The sequence below is a fragment of the Fukomys damarensis genome, unplaced genomic scaffold (assembly GCF_012274545.1).
Source record: "Fukomys damarensis isolate Sample0158 unplaced genomic scaffold, DMR_v1.0_HiC HiC_scaffold_33, whole genome shotgun sequence".
NCBI classification, from domain to species: domain Eukaryota; kingdom Metazoa; phylum Chordata; class Mammalia; order Rodentia; family Bathyergidae; genus Fukomys; species Fukomys damarensis.
In genome coordinates, this window is record NW_022900945.1 from 6,219,701 (window position 1) to 6,238,001 (window position 18,301).

Consider the following 18,301-nt stretch of genomic DNA (forward strand, 5'->3'; position numbering starts at 1 on the left):
AAGCAGGAAATCATAAAACTAATGATAAAATTGTTCCATGCTGTAGAGTTTTAGAGTGCTTGGTTAAGAACTGAGTTCGTCTGTTGCTTCCCAAAACTGTAGCCATTCTTAAGAATCCTTCCCAACCACCCACCTCCTACTGTCATAGTGTTAAACAAGACTCTCAGGTTTTTGTTCAGTAGCCAGCCCTGGTATGTGCTCCAGCCATATACCAGGACTTAGGAGCTAAAGCTGCTGAAGGTTTGCAGTTCGCATTCGGTTTATTTGCAATTTATGTCTTGCAGAAGAACATTCCCATTGTGTGTAATGTGCAACCAGGTAAATCTGATGGAACGGTTAGTGGGATGTCTTTCAGAGTAATGTGCTCTGCCCTGCCTCACAAGAGTGTTTTTCTCCATCTGTTGTAGGTCAATGCACAAACTGGCCCAGTTGGAAAGACTTGACCTAGGCAATAATGAATTCGGTGAGCTGGTAAGCACTGCATTTTCTAAGCTTGCTAAGAACACTCCGGAAGGTTATTTCTTTTGCTCTGTTTTTGTAACCCCGGGTATTAAAGCATCATGTTCACATTTGAGCTTGCCACATATAAAAAAATTAGACCTGGGAGTGAAAGTACTTGAGCACATAGAGAGCCACAGAGAACTGGATGTTAGGTTGTATTAAAACGGATACTGGGGAGGAAGTAGAAGCCCGGTGGCAGTTTTGAACAACAGCTTTGTGTCACGCGCCATGTTGAAGGTGTTCCGTGTGTTTTCTCATTTAATCCTGACTTGCTGTGTTGCCATTTTAACTTCATAGAAATGAACTTGAAGTGGCTGCTGACTTCTGTAGCTACTGTGTGCTTGAACAGAATTTAGGCTGAGACTTACTTGACTGACTCCAAAAATCCACAACTTGAAGCCTTCTCCCTGGGAGGCTTTTTGGTAGCATGGCATGAGAAAAGCATCACCAATGACACTGTAATTTCAACTGCACTGAAAGTGGCTTTCTATTAAACTCTATTGCTGCCTCACTTCGAGGGAGAGTGGAATTCTACTTGGCCTTTCCGGGTTCAGTTTTCATTAAAATCTGCCTCAAGAACAAATGTCGGGAGTGTATCAAAAATAAACGTTCCTATGTATTAAGTCCGGAAAGTCGCCCACTTGGACGTCTTGAAACCTGACAACTCCAAATCACCCGAAGTATACTTCAACTGCATTTGAATTAAAACATTTAAGGATTAATCAGCTTTTCTCTTCCAGCTCTGCTGCTCACTGTGTGATTTTTGTGCAGGTCATTTAACCCCTCTGATCCTCGTGTTCCTGATCTGTGAAGTGGGAGCCATAGCGATTCTGGATTATAGGCTTGTGTGTGATCCATAGTGCCTGTTCATGACCTGGCAGGCAAGCACTTCTGACTCAGTATTCATGGAGAATGGGGCTTAATTCAGGCTCTTTTTTGATTGTACAGAGACAATTAACTTATTTTGCTTTGTACCCAATCTGGTCTCCATCCTAACCTTATCAGCTGTTCATTAAGGGTAAAAACTGACGTTTACTCCTCTAAGATTAGAAGTTCAATCTGATGTGGAGAGTCAGATGCTCCCTTTGGGAGCATCTACCTTGCATACAAATTCTGCCTCTCTCTAACCTTTTCCCTTTCCCCTGCTTTACTCTCCAAGTCACAGTTTCACCGGGCATTTCACCCATTTTTGTGACCTTAGCTAAAAGGACCCCCTGCCCGGCCTCCGGCTGGTTTTAGAAGTGAGTGGGCAGCACATGCTGGCTCTGGGCTGCCATCTACACTGCCTCCCTTTGGAGTTTCGGTCCGAAGCTGTGCTCAGCACTTACGCCTCGGGCACAGCCCCTCGGGAGCAGGGCTACCTCCCACCTGCACGCGTTGCAGGCTCTGCTCCCACTGGCAGTCCGGGCAGGTCTGTCCTGTCCTCCCCAGCATCAGGGTGGCCCTCACTCCCCCAGTTCATGTTGCAAAGGTGCCTCACCAACCACAGCCCACGACTGGCCCATAGCCCATCTGCTGGCCCTGCGAGCCTCCTGGAAGGGCTAACCACAGAGGCCCAGAAGGCCAGCTCCAGAGCTGGCTCAGTCTGCCAGGTGTGCGCTGGGTGCACCCAGTGCTCACAGCTCTCACGGTGGCCTCCACCCAGACATTCGGGCGGAGAGCTGCAGGAGACCATGACACTGATGATGCCCGAGGAGCGCCGTGAGGAGTTAACCCCACAATCACCTTGTTTATAGCAGTGAGTCCGGCCAAGCCTAAGTGCCAAGGTCAGAGTAACTGGCACCCAAATTCCATCCCCACAGTTAAACCCTTCTAACTAGAAGGACAATATTCTAATTACAGCCATACATCTATTCTGTCTGTTACGTTGCAAATTCAAGAATGCTTTGTCTTGTTCTTTATGAGCCTTGTTTACATTAACTTCCCTAGGAACTGCACATGGCTCGCCTTTACCCCAATTGACTGCTGATAAAAGTCAGTGCCTGCGACTGGCTGGTGACTTTGTCGGTTGCACCAACATTGGTCGTCCTGCCCCCCTGCTTTCTCTCCTTGTTCTGTCTCTCAGGCCTGTGTTGTACACTGGGCAAGTGGGGACTAGAGACCACGTCCATAGTCTAGTCCTCCTCTGGCATGTTGGAAGGAGACACTAATATATAAGCAAATGGCTTGGTGAGGATAGTAAATGACGGTAGTGTGACTGGTCGTTTGTTCTGGTAGTTTTAAAATGATCTAGTATCTGCCTGTGCTCTGGCATAGGTGTGTGGCTTGGCTTAGGAGTCGGAAGAATATGCAAAGTGAAGCCAGACACTCACTTCCGTCACTGCACAGCTGGGCAGCTGTGGGTCTATAGGTCACTCGCTAACACCGGCTTCATCACCGATACAGTAAGAGCATCAATCCCATCTGTTTCGTAGTTTCTGCGGAAATTTCCTATAGGAAAATATAATTCACATACACTGAACGTATGCTTCAGTGAGTTTCAATTCTGACAGGTACTTGGTAAGCATTTCGTATAGGTGTCCCTGAATCAATATTTCACTGTAAAGATTTGGATCAACAAAAATTAACAGGATACATTTATCTTTTGAAAATATATTTATTGAAACTAAATATAAAATTATCTAAGTAAGTAATCATCATCAGAGCAAAAACAATATGTGAGAATATTCTATGTCAATTGCAGAATAAGGTTTTTTTTTCTGTCTCTTGTTTTTGGCATTTGCCATAGGATGCTTAGTTGTTCAAAAGGTGTGATTACAGAAGTCTACGCTTTTTATGTTATTCACTTTTAATCAAATATCTGAACATCAGTAGAGATGGGGTGGGGGGACTGGCTGCTGTTTGCCATCGAGAACCTTTAATGAGAAAATGAGAGAATTTTCCCCGTAAAAGGCCTTGAAATGTTGCGTGGAGAAGGGATCAAATTGTTTTCTGTAGCTCGGTAGTGACACCTGGCTGGCCGGGTATCACCAGATGATTCATTTTGTGTGACAAGACAGAGACAAGTGGGGGATAAATGACTGCAAAACCCTGGAGAGGCTGGAAATTGCATGAGAAGTAATGTAAATATTCTAAATTAAATTTGAAGTAGAAATATCTACTTATGGACGTCTCTCTGATAATGGAAAGTTCTGCAAAGTGAATTATCATGTTTCTAACAGCAACAGCCAGCAAAAGATACTGGGCAGAGTTCTAGAAATGCAGTGGATTCTTAAGGAATTTTTAACTGTTTTCATGAATTATTTTGCTCAATATAAAATTGATGTGACCACTTTAGAAAATTTAGAAAGTGAAAGCAGCATAAAAATGATAATAAAAATCCTCCATGATCCCACCCCCGGCCCCCATATAATCATTATTAATGGTTCTTGGTCTGCCCTCCCTCCACCACTTTTGCTCTTCTATGAGGTGAGGCAAGTATTATTTGAGGTCAGGTCTGAGGCAGGGCACTATTAAGTTGCTGTATAGAGTGGGATAACATTCACCCTGAAGATCCTCTCGGTAGCTTGGGGACACAGTCTTTTAAGTGTCACGGAATAATTTGGAACTTCTCAACTATTGTACAGCAGTCGGGGACACTGAAAAAGATTCATTGTCATGGGCTCAGAAGCCCCATGGTGTAACTTTCAAGTAGATGTTTCCAATGAATAAGACTCATAATTGGTCCTAAACTGGTCCTGAACTAAAAAAACCCTGCAAGCAAAGTACCATGGATAAGAAATATGCAGGAAAATGGAGCAAACTAAGAGTAGAGTTGGAGGAAGAAGGGATCGATGGATGTGAAGACGACAGAGTGGAGCCAGGATCCACCCTCCCCCTAATCCAGCTCAAGCTCCCAGCTCCCAGCCTAGAGGTTCCTGGTGTCCTACCCCTCACAGAGGAACTCCTACACAGAAGATTCAGAGGAAAGATCTGAGGAAGACCTAGACTTCCTAATCCTGTGCTGTTCAAACAGGAAAAAGGATCAAAGAAATGAGATTTGAAATGGCACTGTAAATATGGCAGGTGCATATTTGTTCTAGATGCTTCCAGAGCTAGATCCGCCTGCCAAGTTGGATTTATAGTGTGCGTTCTGCTTTGCCTCGATGCAGCATTATTGAATTCAAGTAGATTCCTACAAGGCACTGTAATTGATAAGCTTTCTTTGTTCACTGAATCAGGAAGATTGTCCAATGGTAACTACAAAATAGTGAATTAAAAACTGAATTGAAGAGAAAAAACTTGATATTTCATTATATCACATTTGTCACATATAAAACCAGTAAAATGTATGAGTTACGCAGCACAACGAAGTGAACCTTTGGAGCCCACCATGTTCATGGAGCTCCACACTCTCCGCCAGCACCCTCCACACTTCCCAAGCCCCTCACTCTGCCCGGTCCTCACAGATAGCTGTAATCCTGAATTCTTACCATTCTCCCTCCTTCTCTTCTGTGGTAACTACAATCCTGAGTTTTGTTGAACATTCCTTTGCTATATTTTCCCCTGTGTAATATATTTCTAGTTATGACATTGCTATATTTTGCTTTCTCATTTTTCTTTCTACAAATCTACCTATATCACCGCTTATATACCTTTTCTTGTCTCCATGTACAATCACTTTGGTCAAATTCTTTGTTATTACACTGTTGTTACGAATATTCCTCTATGTGCACACATGCAAGATTTTACCTAAGGGATGTGCGTGTGTGTGTATGGTGGAACATCTTGGTCATAAATTTTACACCTACTCATCTGTAAAAATAATGCTTTTCTTTTTTCAGAAAAACTGAGCTCCTTTGCCAGAGGTGTGTAAGAATTCCCATGATTCATACCTTCACCAATGCTTGACAATGTCAGACTCTATTTTTGCCAATATAACGGCTGTAAAAAGGCATTTCAGTATGATCTACATTTGCGTAGCCCAGGTTTCTAATGAGATTGACCATTTTTCCACATGTTTGTGGCAGTTTTTGTTGTCTCTCCTGTGAAATGCCTGCTTGCATATTTTTGCCCAGTTTTCTATTGGCTTTCTTTACCTTAATGAGAAACAGAAATTGGTACTCATCTATATTCTAGTTATATTCAAGATACTTATCCTTTGTTGGGTATAGCTATCTTCTTGAGGTCTCTACAAGACCTCTTGAGACCTCTTCTTGAGGTCTTTTTTATCATCAACAGAATTTCTTAATTGTAACATAAAAAAAATGCGTAAATTTTATGTGTCTAGTATATTTTGTGTCTTGCTTAGGAAGTCTCTGAATTGTCAAGAAGTATTTTTCCATATGATTCTTCTACCACAGTTTGAAGATAACACTTTTCACAGTCAAATATATTTCCATTTGGGGTTAAATTTTATAGTATATGTATCATTTGTTCTTAATGGATACTCATTTATTAAACAGTCCCTCTTTTCCACACAAATAGCATGTACTCTCCCTACTAGCGCAAAAGTCCATCCCCAGTCCCACGTGTCTCCTCTTAACCAAATTTCTACACATATGTAAGTTATTTTCTTCATTACTGAGTGATTCTCTGGGCACCAAAATAAGAAATTAGGACAAAAATAAGTTTTGCTGCCTGATAGACAATTCTCTTCAACATAAGCACCTGGATATTCACTTTTCATATGAATTTTAGTATTAATTTAGTAAGTTTCTCAGGAAGAAAGCCTGTTGGCTTTTGAATAGAAAGGCATTGACTCTGTAACTTAATTTTATTGGATTGATATGGGACAGTTGTCATTTTATTATTTTGAGTGTCTTTAGGAATCGACATGACCTGCATCTCACTTTATTTGTCCGTTGTAATACCTTTCTGATGTGTTTTTTCTTCAAAATAATTTCTTCATATTTTTAGTTTATTACTAAGTACCTTATTTTTTGTTGTACATATAATGTGGTTCTTTAAAATTATAGTCTCTAAATCTTTGTTGCAGGTGTATAGGATTCCATTTAATTTTTGTTTCTTAATTTATGTCTGTAGCCATCTGCTAAGCCCACTTGCCAAAAATATGAGAAATTTCCAACAGATTCTTTAGTAATTCCTGTGTGGTTAATCAAACAGTCTGCGAATGATCCCAGTAGATCATCTCGCTCCTCAATTTTAAATACTTTTTTCTTTACTTACTTGAGTATCACTTTTCTCCTTTAATCTCATACTGTGAATTGTATAGAGACTGTTTCTTATGTAAAAGCTGCCTTTCTGTTTCTGGCCTTCTAGCTGAACAATCTGTCTGTGCCACTGTGACTGGAGAATTTTAAGCAATAGAGATCTGTTTCTCACAGCTGGGAGACCAGAAGACAAAGGTGAAGACCTTGGCGGTTTCAGTGTCTGGGGAGGACTTGGATGGTGCTGATTCTGAGCACTCACACTGTGGAAGGAGACGGGCAGGAGAGGTGACCCACTGAAGCCTGTTTACAGTGTCTTTAGGCTACTCCAAAGGATGGATCCTCATGATTGAATCCATCCAAAACAGCCCCTCCTCTTAATACAGCCACAATGCGAATTAAATTTTATCATGAACTTTGGATGACATGCATAGAAAATCCGTAGCATAAACTGTTTGGATCAGTTCTGTTGGGCATTTTTTTAAAAATTTGTGCTCATAAGTGAGATTTGCATGGGGTATCACCAAAAGTATATGAATGTTTAATATGTTTAAAAATGTATGACAGTAAAAGACACTGCCATTAGCTCCCCTTAAAATACTCTCCCTCACTTTGAGCGTACTAATCCCGTCATCCTTGCTGTTTTCTGCAGCAGTTCCAGAAGTCCTCTTTCGTTGAGATGTCATGGCTGCCTAGTGTCTTGAATCAGTTTGACCAGTTCACCTCTTCTGGTCACTTTGACTTTGGAGAAAAGCCAGATGTCAGAGTCCCAGATCCCATGAGCAAGGTGGATGAGGGCACAGCATCATGTTTCTTTTTGTTTTGTTTTGTTTTTTTTGTACTGAGGATCAAACTCAGGACCTTGTGCTTGCAAGGCAGCGACAGCACCACTGAGCTAAATCCCCAGCAGCATCATGTTTTTATATGACAGAAATTGGCATAACTTACTGATCACTGAGGAATGATCAAAAATACAGTGAGTGCTTAAATGTTTAAAAATTGTTACCGTAAGGCACATTGCTATTAATCTTCATCAGAATACTCAAAGCACTCTCTAGCTTTAAACATATTTACCCATTATTCTTGTCAATTTAACTTTCACCAAAATGAGTTTTTATTTAAGTATTCACCATTCTTTTCAATCACTCCTTGTGCTTGTGTGCGTTATTCTTGTGTGCACTCTTTTCTTCTCTTCTTTTTTTTTTTTGGTTTTTGTTGTCCTGGGGATCAAATTCAAAACACTTGCAAGGCAGGCAGCAGCACCACTGAGCTAGATCCCTGGCCCCTCTTGTGTGCTTTTATCTGCGTTCTTATTCATCACTTTTGGAAAATTATCAGCCCTTATCTCTTCAAATGTTGCCTTTTAGCCATTTGTTCTCTCTCCCACTAGAATTTAGATTAAATATGAATATAAGCATGATAGTTTAAGTGCTTGAGAAACATTAGCTACTTTTTTTAAAAATCAAGTTTATTGGTACATTTTATGGATACAGTACAGTTACATTCATCACTGGGATCTTGTACCTTTACATGATATATCTTGGTTCTTATTTTTTCCCCATTCCCCAGACCTCCCTTCACCCCCTCCACCCTTTCCTGTTTACAAAGACACTGTTTCCATGTTTTTCTTTTTCTCATATTTTTTTCTTTTCCCTTCTTACCTTTCCCCTACCTCTCCTACTTCCTCTGTGCTTTTAGACCTTTTCTTCCTATTACACAATATCAATTATGATTTTTATCCTTATTATACTTTTACTTTTTCACACTAGAAAAACTATTTGGTATTTACACATGTGTGTCTTATAATTTCACTTAAGAGTATGGCTTCAGTGTGCATCCATTTAGCTATAAATGTCTCTAGTTTCTCATTCTTTATGGCTGAGTAGTACTCCATTTTATAGAAAAACCACATCTTTATCCAGTCCCCAGTTGATGGGCAGTTAGGGTGTTTCCATAGTTAGCTATTACAAACTGTGCTACTATAAACATGGGTGAGCATATATCACTGTAGTATATTCTTTTCTCTCTCTCTCTCTCTCTCTCTCTCTCTCTCTATTGAGTTTATTGGTACATTTTAGGTATACAGTACAGTTACATCCATCATTGGGATCTTGTACCTTTACATGACAGGTCTTGGTTCTCATTTTTTCCCCTTGTCCCTGGTATGAGTCTTTTAATTCTTTTGGAAAGATACACAGCAGAGGAATAGCTACTTTTGCTAATTATTTTATACATTTTTCATGGAAAGATAATTAGGTAGGGAATTACTTTTAAATATTTATTTTATTGGCTAAAAAAAAATCTTTCTGCCTCTTTACTTAAAACTATCCAGTATTCATCCTCCAGAATTTAGAAACCTGATAGTGAGGTCATCATAAGACTGTAAACTTTTTTGACCTACTTAATGAGTCATTTACTAAGAGAAATGCTTCCAAGCTATGAGTGATTGAACTTCTGGATTAAAGAACAAAGCATGATTTTAATAACAAAACATTAAGTGACAGCAGCAAAACTATTTTAAGAACAAGAAAAAATGGACTATGTAATTTTTAAATACAATGCAAAATAGATTGAGTTTATAATTTCAGGGAATTTGTTAGAAAATAGTATCATTGGGCCGGGGATTTAGCTCAACGGTTCAGTGGCCTGCCTTGCAAGCGCAAGGACCTGAGTTCAATCCCCGGTACCAAAAAAAATTAAAAAAAAGAAAATAGTATCATTTAACTAATATGTGAGAGAATGCATCTGGCAGTCTTTATAAAAACCTTTCATAAATTCAGCCACCCATGAATATATTTCAAGATTTTTTCCATAAAATTTCTTTACAGAAAAGCTTAAAAATATTCTACACTCTATAAAATCACCATTTTTGTGCTTAGTAAAACAACAGATTGCAATAATGAAGAATTTTTCATCTCAATACTCAAATGGACTGTGTTTCTGTTGGCTTTTCTCGTTTGATTTTTATTGAGCCAAAAGAAACTTTCAAAGATATAAATTAAATAAAAATTCTTGGAATGGAGATACTCTAATTCACGTAACTAAGAAGAAATGCCAATAGTTATATCAATTATGTAGTTAGGCTAAGTGATACAGATGTGTTTTACAGAAATGTAAAACAGCTGAGCACTTATGTTGGATGTTTTAACTTATAACTGAAATTGATTAGAGTTAAACTCATTTTATTAAAAGCATGGCAGCAAATACTTTCACCTTCCTAGTTTGCCCAAGGTGTGTGCGTTTTTAATTACTTAAGATGAGTGTAGACCTGAGACGAGCACTATTTCCATAGACTGTAATTTCCCTTACAAGTAACTACAACACTGGCTTACCACACTCGCTAACCAAATTTTGTCATTTGTTCTTCAAGTGGAGATCATAAAAAAGGAACAAAACACAATAGGATTTATTATTATGTAAACTGGCTCTTCTATTTTTAAGGAAAACACTTGAAACAGCCTAATTAACTCCTCCATCTTCTGGCAATGGTAAAACTGCTAAGGCAGTATAAATAGTGGAGCTCAGTTATATGCAGTCCCCAGTTTAATCCCCAGCACTACAAAAGAAAGAAAAGAATAAAGGGAGAAATGGGCGTGTGGCAGGGAAGGAGGGACAGAAGGAAAAGAAGAAAGGAAGTTCCATCCCAGAATTGCAAAGTCCGTTGAAGCAGAGTGAGTTCACATTTGAGAAACAATGGTTTAATAACCAGCAGATTATTACTGTGTCATGAAAATGATAAACGAAAGAAATATTTATTTTTGCTGACCCCATTTTTACATCATTTTCTCCTTAAAGCTTTCCCTGGACCTAGCAGGATACCCGGCATTTGGTGAACGTTGTGAAGGAATAAGCGAATGAATCACTTAGTGTTAAATGCAAACGGTTCAGCTTGATCCCCAGTACCAATAAAATAAAATAAAAGCAAAACAGTTCAGCTAGTTCTAATCAATTAAAACTTCACAGTAATAGAAGGAGATGAAATATGAAGTACTTTATTTGTCTGAAAAAGCAACCATTTCACAATAAAGTAACTTTTGAGGTTTCAATCCAAATTAGTTTTGAGATATATTTCCAAATGCACTTCTGGAAAAAACTTAATGAAATTATAAAATTTGGATTTGGGACGAACACTCACCTATCTACATACATACATACATACATCTCCATTCCCACCAGCCCTGGAATTTGAAAGGAACCCTTAATGAAATGTGTTTTCTGACTAAAAATACAGTCACTTCCTTCAGAGAAGGATCAAGCTGGGGACACCACTTTCACAATGCAACACCTGTTAGCTCGGATTTTAATAAGCAATGTCCACGGTCACACATACCAGTAAAGAAACTCATTTTTTTGCTCTCAAACTTCCTCTTTTCTAACCATGAAGTGAATCATTTTTACTCTATTTTCCAAGGAAAATTTTCCCTCATTCCATTTGCCATTGCTGCCATTCCTTGACTGGTCCTGTGAATGAAATTAAGTAACTCTGTTTGCCTTTCCAACAGTCGATATTTCTGAGAATATTGTCTCAGCATAGTTAAGTTCTGATGATTGTGCCAATGGTTTCTAATCAAAAAATTAAGGAGAATAAAAGTGCTCCCTGTTGGAGCCAAAGTAAGCTACAATAAATAAAAAGTTTGAATGTATAATTAAGGCTTTATAAAGAAAACAGGAGCAGTGCCATCATGGAATAAAATCAAGAGAATATTTCACTTGTGAATCACGTCAATAGCTAACAAAAATTATATTTAATCAGATTCAGACTTAAGTCATTTTAACTGCTGGGTCCTGGATTGAAGTCAGAAAAGTAGAGGCAATCAGGAGTCAATTTCTGGGTAACTCCTAACAGTGCGATCAGGAAAAGATCCAGTGGAATTTGAATTTTGTAAATTAGCTATACCATCTTTCAAAAAATGAAAGGAGTTCTTAACTGAGAATATATAATTAAATACCAAGTGAATATTCAGAATGAGAAAAACTACAAATTTTAAATTACAAAAAAATAAAAATTAAAAATAAAATCCAAAAACATAATGAAAAAAATATATATAATGCTCCCCCACTTGAAAATGATTTTGTAACAATGGAAATATGATCCAGTCTGTTCTCTAACATGGTTTTCGTGTTTTGGTAGCTTGGTACTGTTTATTTCAGTTTTACAACGTTTCATTGCTATGCCTTGTAAAATATTAGGACTGTTGTCAGGTTTTGGAAAATCTCCACTTGCTTCAAGCCTGGCTCCTCCGCCTCCGATGTCCTTCCATTGCGCAGTAATGAAAGGAGGCGTCCAGGCCCCGCATATCCTCTGTCCCCGCCCCTTCCTGCAGAGTGGTCAGCAGCAGTAAGAGTCTTACTCTTACTGCAACAGATGAACTGTACAGCGAAGTTACTGCAGACCACATAGATCTACTCCACCAAACCTGAATGAAAGGTATCCCCCTACATCGTCCTCTTTGTGGGCTCTCCAAGAAGCCTGTGGGTGTCCCACCACCTCAGGAAATTTTGGTCACTTTCTCTTTTCTGGGACCCAGTACCTCACACCCACAACGTAAAGGTGGGGAAAGTTTTATTGTGGCTCACAGTTTCAGCCCAGGAGATGGAATGGTGTGGTCAAAGGGCCTAGGCAGAGGAGAGCTCACACCATGGTGGCCAGGAAGAAGACGGGGAGAGGGAGAGAGAGAGAAGGGTGTCCTCCCTTCCAGGCCAGCTGCAGCAATCCGCCTAGCTTCTGACCAGGCCCCACCTCCTATTGGCAAGTCAGCTCTATCTCCCCATAATCCGTCACCTTCCAAAGTCCCCACCTTGGAGGACGTGACCCCTATGGGGGACAATCTTGATCTCAACAACAACACAGAACATAAGAGGAATCATGCAGAGGGGAAGTCGGGATGTGAATAACAGTTATAATATCTTATTTTTAACTGGCACTCCAAGCCTAAACATATACCTGTATCACTTTCCTGTTGATGAACTGTAAGCCACAAGTCAATGAACTAAAAACAAGGCAACATTGCTATCTTACAGCTCTTCCAGGTTAGAAGTCGTAAGTTGCAGTCTTCTCAGGGATGCATTCCATTTTTTAAAATTAATTTCATTGGTACATTTTATGTGTACAGTCATGACATTCATCACTAGGAATTTGCACCTTTACATGATGTATCTTGGTTCTTATTTTTTCCCCATTCCACTGCCCTCCCTCCAACCCCTCCTCCCCTCCCTAAATTCTAGTTCTGACTCCTAGACTAGAAGAGATAAAAGATTTTTAAGTTATCTTTTTATCTTAATAAAATGCATGCCTATCCATAAGATCCACCCTGAATTTTTAAATAGACTTGATTGCGTTAAAGCTAAAAGCAGCGTGTACCAAAGCTCTCCAGGACTTTGTCATCTTGCATCGTTGAAAGTTTATACCTGTTGAGCAGCAACCCATGTTTCCCTCCCCCAGCTCAGAAGCAACAGTCTCCTTTCTGATATTATAGGTTTCTCTTCTGGAGATGTGTCATATGAATGGAAATGTGAAGTATTTACCCCTCTGTGACTGGTGGATGTTTTTGCATATGATAGAATTTCCTTCCTTTTGAAGCTAAATTATATTCCACGTATTAACATTGACCTGTTGATCTGTTCACCTGGAAAGGACATGTAAGACACTCATTCTTTCACCCAGCAACGGACAGTGAGGTTGCTTCCACATCTTAGCTATCATGAATAATGCTACAATGAATATCAAAAGATAAATATATTTATCTTCTATTGTTGGATCACGTGGTAGCTTTATTTTTAATTTTTAATGGAATCCCCCTGATTTTTTCCATAGCAGGTGTACCATTTTACTTTCATACCAACAATACACAGAGGTTCCAATTCCTCCAAAATTTGTTTTGTTTGAAAATGGCCCTTCTAACAGGTGTGAGGCGACATCTTATTGTGCCTTAAATTATTAGTGATGCTTGAACATCTCTTCATATACCTGATGGCCACTCTGTTTTTTCTCTGAAAAACTATTCAAGTCATATGACCATTTTTAACCATGAAAAAAAATGTTAACATTAATACCAAAATAAGTAAAGGTAATACACACGTAGAGAACAAAATGGAACCTGAATCATTCACTCTTACCAAAGTCTTTTAAATGTTAAACAGAAGGTCTGATACGTTTCTTTTTTATTTATTTGTATGAGTCCCTGTTTGCGATTCATGATTACATTTCTTGGGTGGAGATGGTACATGCACATAACACATCTTAACTCCCTTCTTCATCACTTTACCTTCCTCTCCCTCCACTCCCTTCATGTCTCCCCCACCCCCACCCCAGTGCCGGGGATTGGACTCAGGACCTTGCACTTGCCAGGCAGATGTGGCGCTGCTGAGCTACATCCCCAGCCCTCTCCCTCCGTATGGAATATTACTCAGCCATAAAGAGCGAGAGAATAGATTCATTCATAGGAAAATGGATACATATTGAAGATATACTCCTAAGTGAAATAAATAAGTCACACATGTGTAAATACCAAATAGTTTCCCTGGTGTGAATATTCTGCAACAATGCATAAGATTCTAATAAGATTACTGACATTTAGAAATTTGAAGAAAGGAGCTAAAGGTGTAGGGAAGGTGTGATACGTAGGGGAAGAACAAAAAGGGAAAAGAAAAAAATGTGAGAGAATGAAAAGATGAAAATAAAGTGTTTGTAGATGGGGAGGGGAGGAGGGGGTGAAGGGAGGGCAGAGGTAAGGGGAAAAAATGAGAATCAAGACTTGCCATGTAAAGGTACATGATCCCAACAATGAATGTAACTGTACTGTATCCCTAAAATGTACCAATAAACTCAATAAAATTAAAAAAAAAAAAAAAAGAAAGAAGTCTATCGCCCTGCTTCCAATTAGCTTGTATTTTCCTCTTTGTTTACATTTTGGGTTTCTCATATAAGAGAAACCATGTGATAGTTAAGCTTGTGTGTCTGGTTTATTTCACTTAGTAAAATCTCCATTTTCTTACAGGTGACTCAGTAATACTCCAGTGTGGGTAAATACCACTTTTCCTTTATGTATTAATCTGTTGATGGACATACATATATAGTAGGTATTTTGTTTGAAATATTATGTATTTATAATAACAAGTAATGGTATAAATCCATGGAGTACAGTGTGATGCTTTAATATAGATACATGGTGAATTGTGGAGTCAGGCTAATACTGTGTCCCTCACTTTCACACGTTTAGCCTTTGTTTTGGTGAGAACATTTAAAATCTATATTCATAGCAGTTTTCGAATATGCATTGGTATTAACTCCTCCAGGCTAGACAGTAGATCTCCGTATTTTACTCCTCCCACGTAATTGAAACGTTGAACCCTGTGGCCAGTGTTTCCCCATTCCCACCTGCCTTGTAATCACCATGCTCATGGGTGTGAAGCGCATGTACCTCTCGCACCCTCTCCTCTTTGTGTCTGTGGGCTGGACTTTCTTCACTTCCACACGGAAGTGCTTCCGGGTCACCGTTTCAAGTTGAAGAACTCCTGTGAGCATCTAGAGTCAGGCAGTGGTGGATTTTCCTCTACTGCTGTCTTTCTCAAGACCCCTGCAGGGTGCCACGCACCGGTGAGAGTAAACAGGTACACAACAGAACAAACCATTTGTTCCTTCAAGGAAAATGGACAGCCGCAGAGGCCCCTTTAACTGACAAACGCCCAGTTCCCAGTCTGTTCTCCACGCCTGGATCGTCTGCACTGTGACTGATGTGTCCGCCTCCTGCTAGGAGTTCTCGCCTGGAACTCAAGTCTGCAGGGAACTCTTCAACCCTCTTCTCCCGCAGCCAGGGGATTCACAGGGCCTGAAGCCCCCCTTGCGAACACACCTGGATGAAGAGATTCTAAAGGAGCAGAAGACCTCCTGGACTTTCACTGCTCTTTAGTCGTGCTGACCTTGATGTTAGCTGGAGCGCGGCCTCCTTCTCTGTCCCACCCTGCTGCTCATACAAAAGCCAATGGGACAGAACTTTTAAGGAACTGTCCCAGCTCTCAAGAGGACTCGAAGTACTGAGCCCTGAAATGTCTAGAAATCCCTCCATTGCTCCTTGTGGACTAACAATGGCCTGTTTGCTCCTGGATCCCGCTGTTCCAAGCGTGGAGGTTTTCTTTGTTTAAATTGCTAAAGTGACTGCATTGCTCTTTCATTGCAAAGCGGATTGTAACACAGAAGTATAAAAGGAAAAAGAGAACCGTGCCCCAACTGGCCTCCCAGGCCCACTCCTCAGAGGTAAACACTGTTCCGTGCAGATCCTGCCACTTTTTTCCCTATGAATTTGCAAATATGCATGGCGTACGCATGTTTTCACTTCAGTAAGCATCATGGGAAACATATTTCCTATTCTTTTTTTAAATTTACCTATGGCTTCTATTGTATGCACCCCCTTGTTCTTTAGGCTACATTTACTGATGGGCATTTCCGTCATTTCCGATAATCAACATTTCACTGATGTGATGGCCAACCCACTTTTCACTTATGCGCACAAAGATTTGCAAAGAATGGATTCTTAGAGGTGCAGTTGCTGGGACACACATATTTTATTTTAAAAGTTACTGTGAATTTTCCTTCTCAAAAGCAGTACTAATCTACACAAACTTTTGGAGCTCTTAAGCAAAACCAAGCAATTCTGATTTCTCAGAGAGGTCCTTTTTGGTTTGTATTAAGTCACAGTAACACTGATTTTTTTTCATCTAATTAAATTTACCTTGTTTCTTCTTAAAAATCTTCTAAGCTTCTGGCTTCTTGGTTTTATCCTTTCCTGTTCACTAGCAGTGACATTTTTTCCTTTAATTTGCTTTCAGTTTTGCTTTTGTATTGTCATTTCCATGGAACTTTGGGAGAGATGGAGGATAAACCTCCTCTGACATCTAAGCCAACTTTGTTTTTTCATTCACTACACGTCTACTCTGTGCAGTTACTCTGTAAGAACTGAGTGTGCAAAGGTTAATTAAACACAAATTTGGCATTTTGAAATTTAGGCTTAATAAGGGCAATGCAAATGAGAGAGCCACAATTAATAGACAGCACCTTAGACAGATAATAAAATTTAAAAAGTAGAAGGATGACCTTTGGGTTTCAGGGAGAAGCAGCTCTTGATGTGTAGATAGGGGAGCGAATACAGCGTCTGGAAGACACAAGGAGTGGAACACAAGAGTGGACTTGGAGAACTGCAGGGAATTAAAAAGTCAAGAGGACAGATGCTTTTGTAGAATAAAGGGAGGCAAAATTAGATAAGGAAACTGGAGTAGAGATGCCAGAATCTTCGAATGCCATGTTAGGAATTTAGCGTTTGCCCCATGAATGAGTCTCAAAATGAAGATGCCATGTTCAAGTCTGCATTTTAAATTTTATTCTGCAAAGGATGAATTAATCACTTAATTTCTAAGCTTTCATTGATAACTTACTCAGCACCTGAAATTGTCAAAGGAGCTAGAATTTTAATAGCAATAGACAAGAAAACAGTGATGCATTAAAAACTATACCAGTTTAAAAAAACATACTGTTGGCACTAACGTAGAAGCAGGAAACGAAAAAGAAGGAATTAAAAAAATAATGGCAGAACATAGGCGGTGGAAAAAAGAGAAATAAATTGGCTGCATTGCTTTCAGTTGTAATTTGGATGATTTGGCCCTGTTGGATGATTTGGTATTGTTCAGCTTGAAATAAGGTGAATGTAGCAGGAGTTGGAAGCTGAGTAGGAAAAAAAATAGTTCTGAGCACCCTGAGTTGAATTACCCTTGAAAAATTCAGGTAGAGATGTCAAAAAAAGTGTAGATCTGTAACTCAATAAATGTGTCTGAGCTACCCATATGTATTTGGGAATCAGTAGCATCACTGAACCTCTATGAATGAGAAAAGACAAAAGAAAAGTATTCCGATCAGAAGAAAAGGGAGTTGTACACAGCAAGAAGTATAAATGTCGTACAAAGTTTCAGGTATTGCTCAGTATAAATAATAACTATTATTATTGTTGTTGCTATTCATAAATAGTTGAACCAAACTACTCGATCTTATTGTTTAAGTTCTACAGACCTGAGGAATTTGTCTCCCTATTCACCTGTATATCCTACAACCTAGAGTATAGGCAAACATGTGGCCGGTATTCAGTAAATATTTCTTCCTCCTCTGGATATAAATGTGTATTTGTTGCAGGAGGGGATTAGCAATCATGACTTTTCCCAGTAAAAACTCCAATTATCATCTTCCAAGTCACACAGTGTTGAATTTCTATGGCCAGTTAACTCTGAAGAAAAAATAAAAAAGGGTTCTTCCTCAAATATACAAGCCACCAAAAGTTATAGACATCAGTCATTGTATCTTAAATGATCAAACAGTTGATTTCACAGAGTAATCGCTGTCTTTTCCATTCCAGGTACACGTTTTTATTGTTACATTCATAAGATAGAAACACAAATAGAAGAAAACATTAAGGATGATGTAGAAAAACAAAACAGAAGCCTGCATTTGTAGCCAGGTTCCCATAGCAGTAGAGTTTCATCACTTTCTGATGCCTCCAACACCTTCCCAGTGTGACTGCAGTACCTGTGGACAGTACAGATCTCCTCATGTGCTTACCTGACGTCCACAGAGAGGGGGAATCTCACTCCAGTGGGGCCCGGCCCCCCTGCATGTCACTAAAGCCCTCTTCTTTTGTGAACAAAAACGGTCTCTCTTTTTTTTTTTTTCT

The 18,301-nt window shown here is 39.4% G+C and overlaps 1 protein-coding gene across 7 annotated transcripts in view; it reads left to right on the forward strand.

Moving 5' to 3' along the window:
* Lrrc7 (leucine rich repeat containing 7) overlaps nt 1-18,301 on the forward strand; it is a 463,114-nt gene that overhangs the window by 295,065 nt on the left and 149,748 nt on the right. For all 7 annotated transcript variants that reach the window (XM_010605114.3, XM_033758262.1, XM_033758263.1 and 4 more), the window contains exon 8: nt 408-471. In XM_010605114.3, the coding sequence (XP_010603416.2) occupies nt 408-471 (64 nt within the window). The remainder of the gene's footprint in view (nt 1-407; nt 472-18,301) is intronic.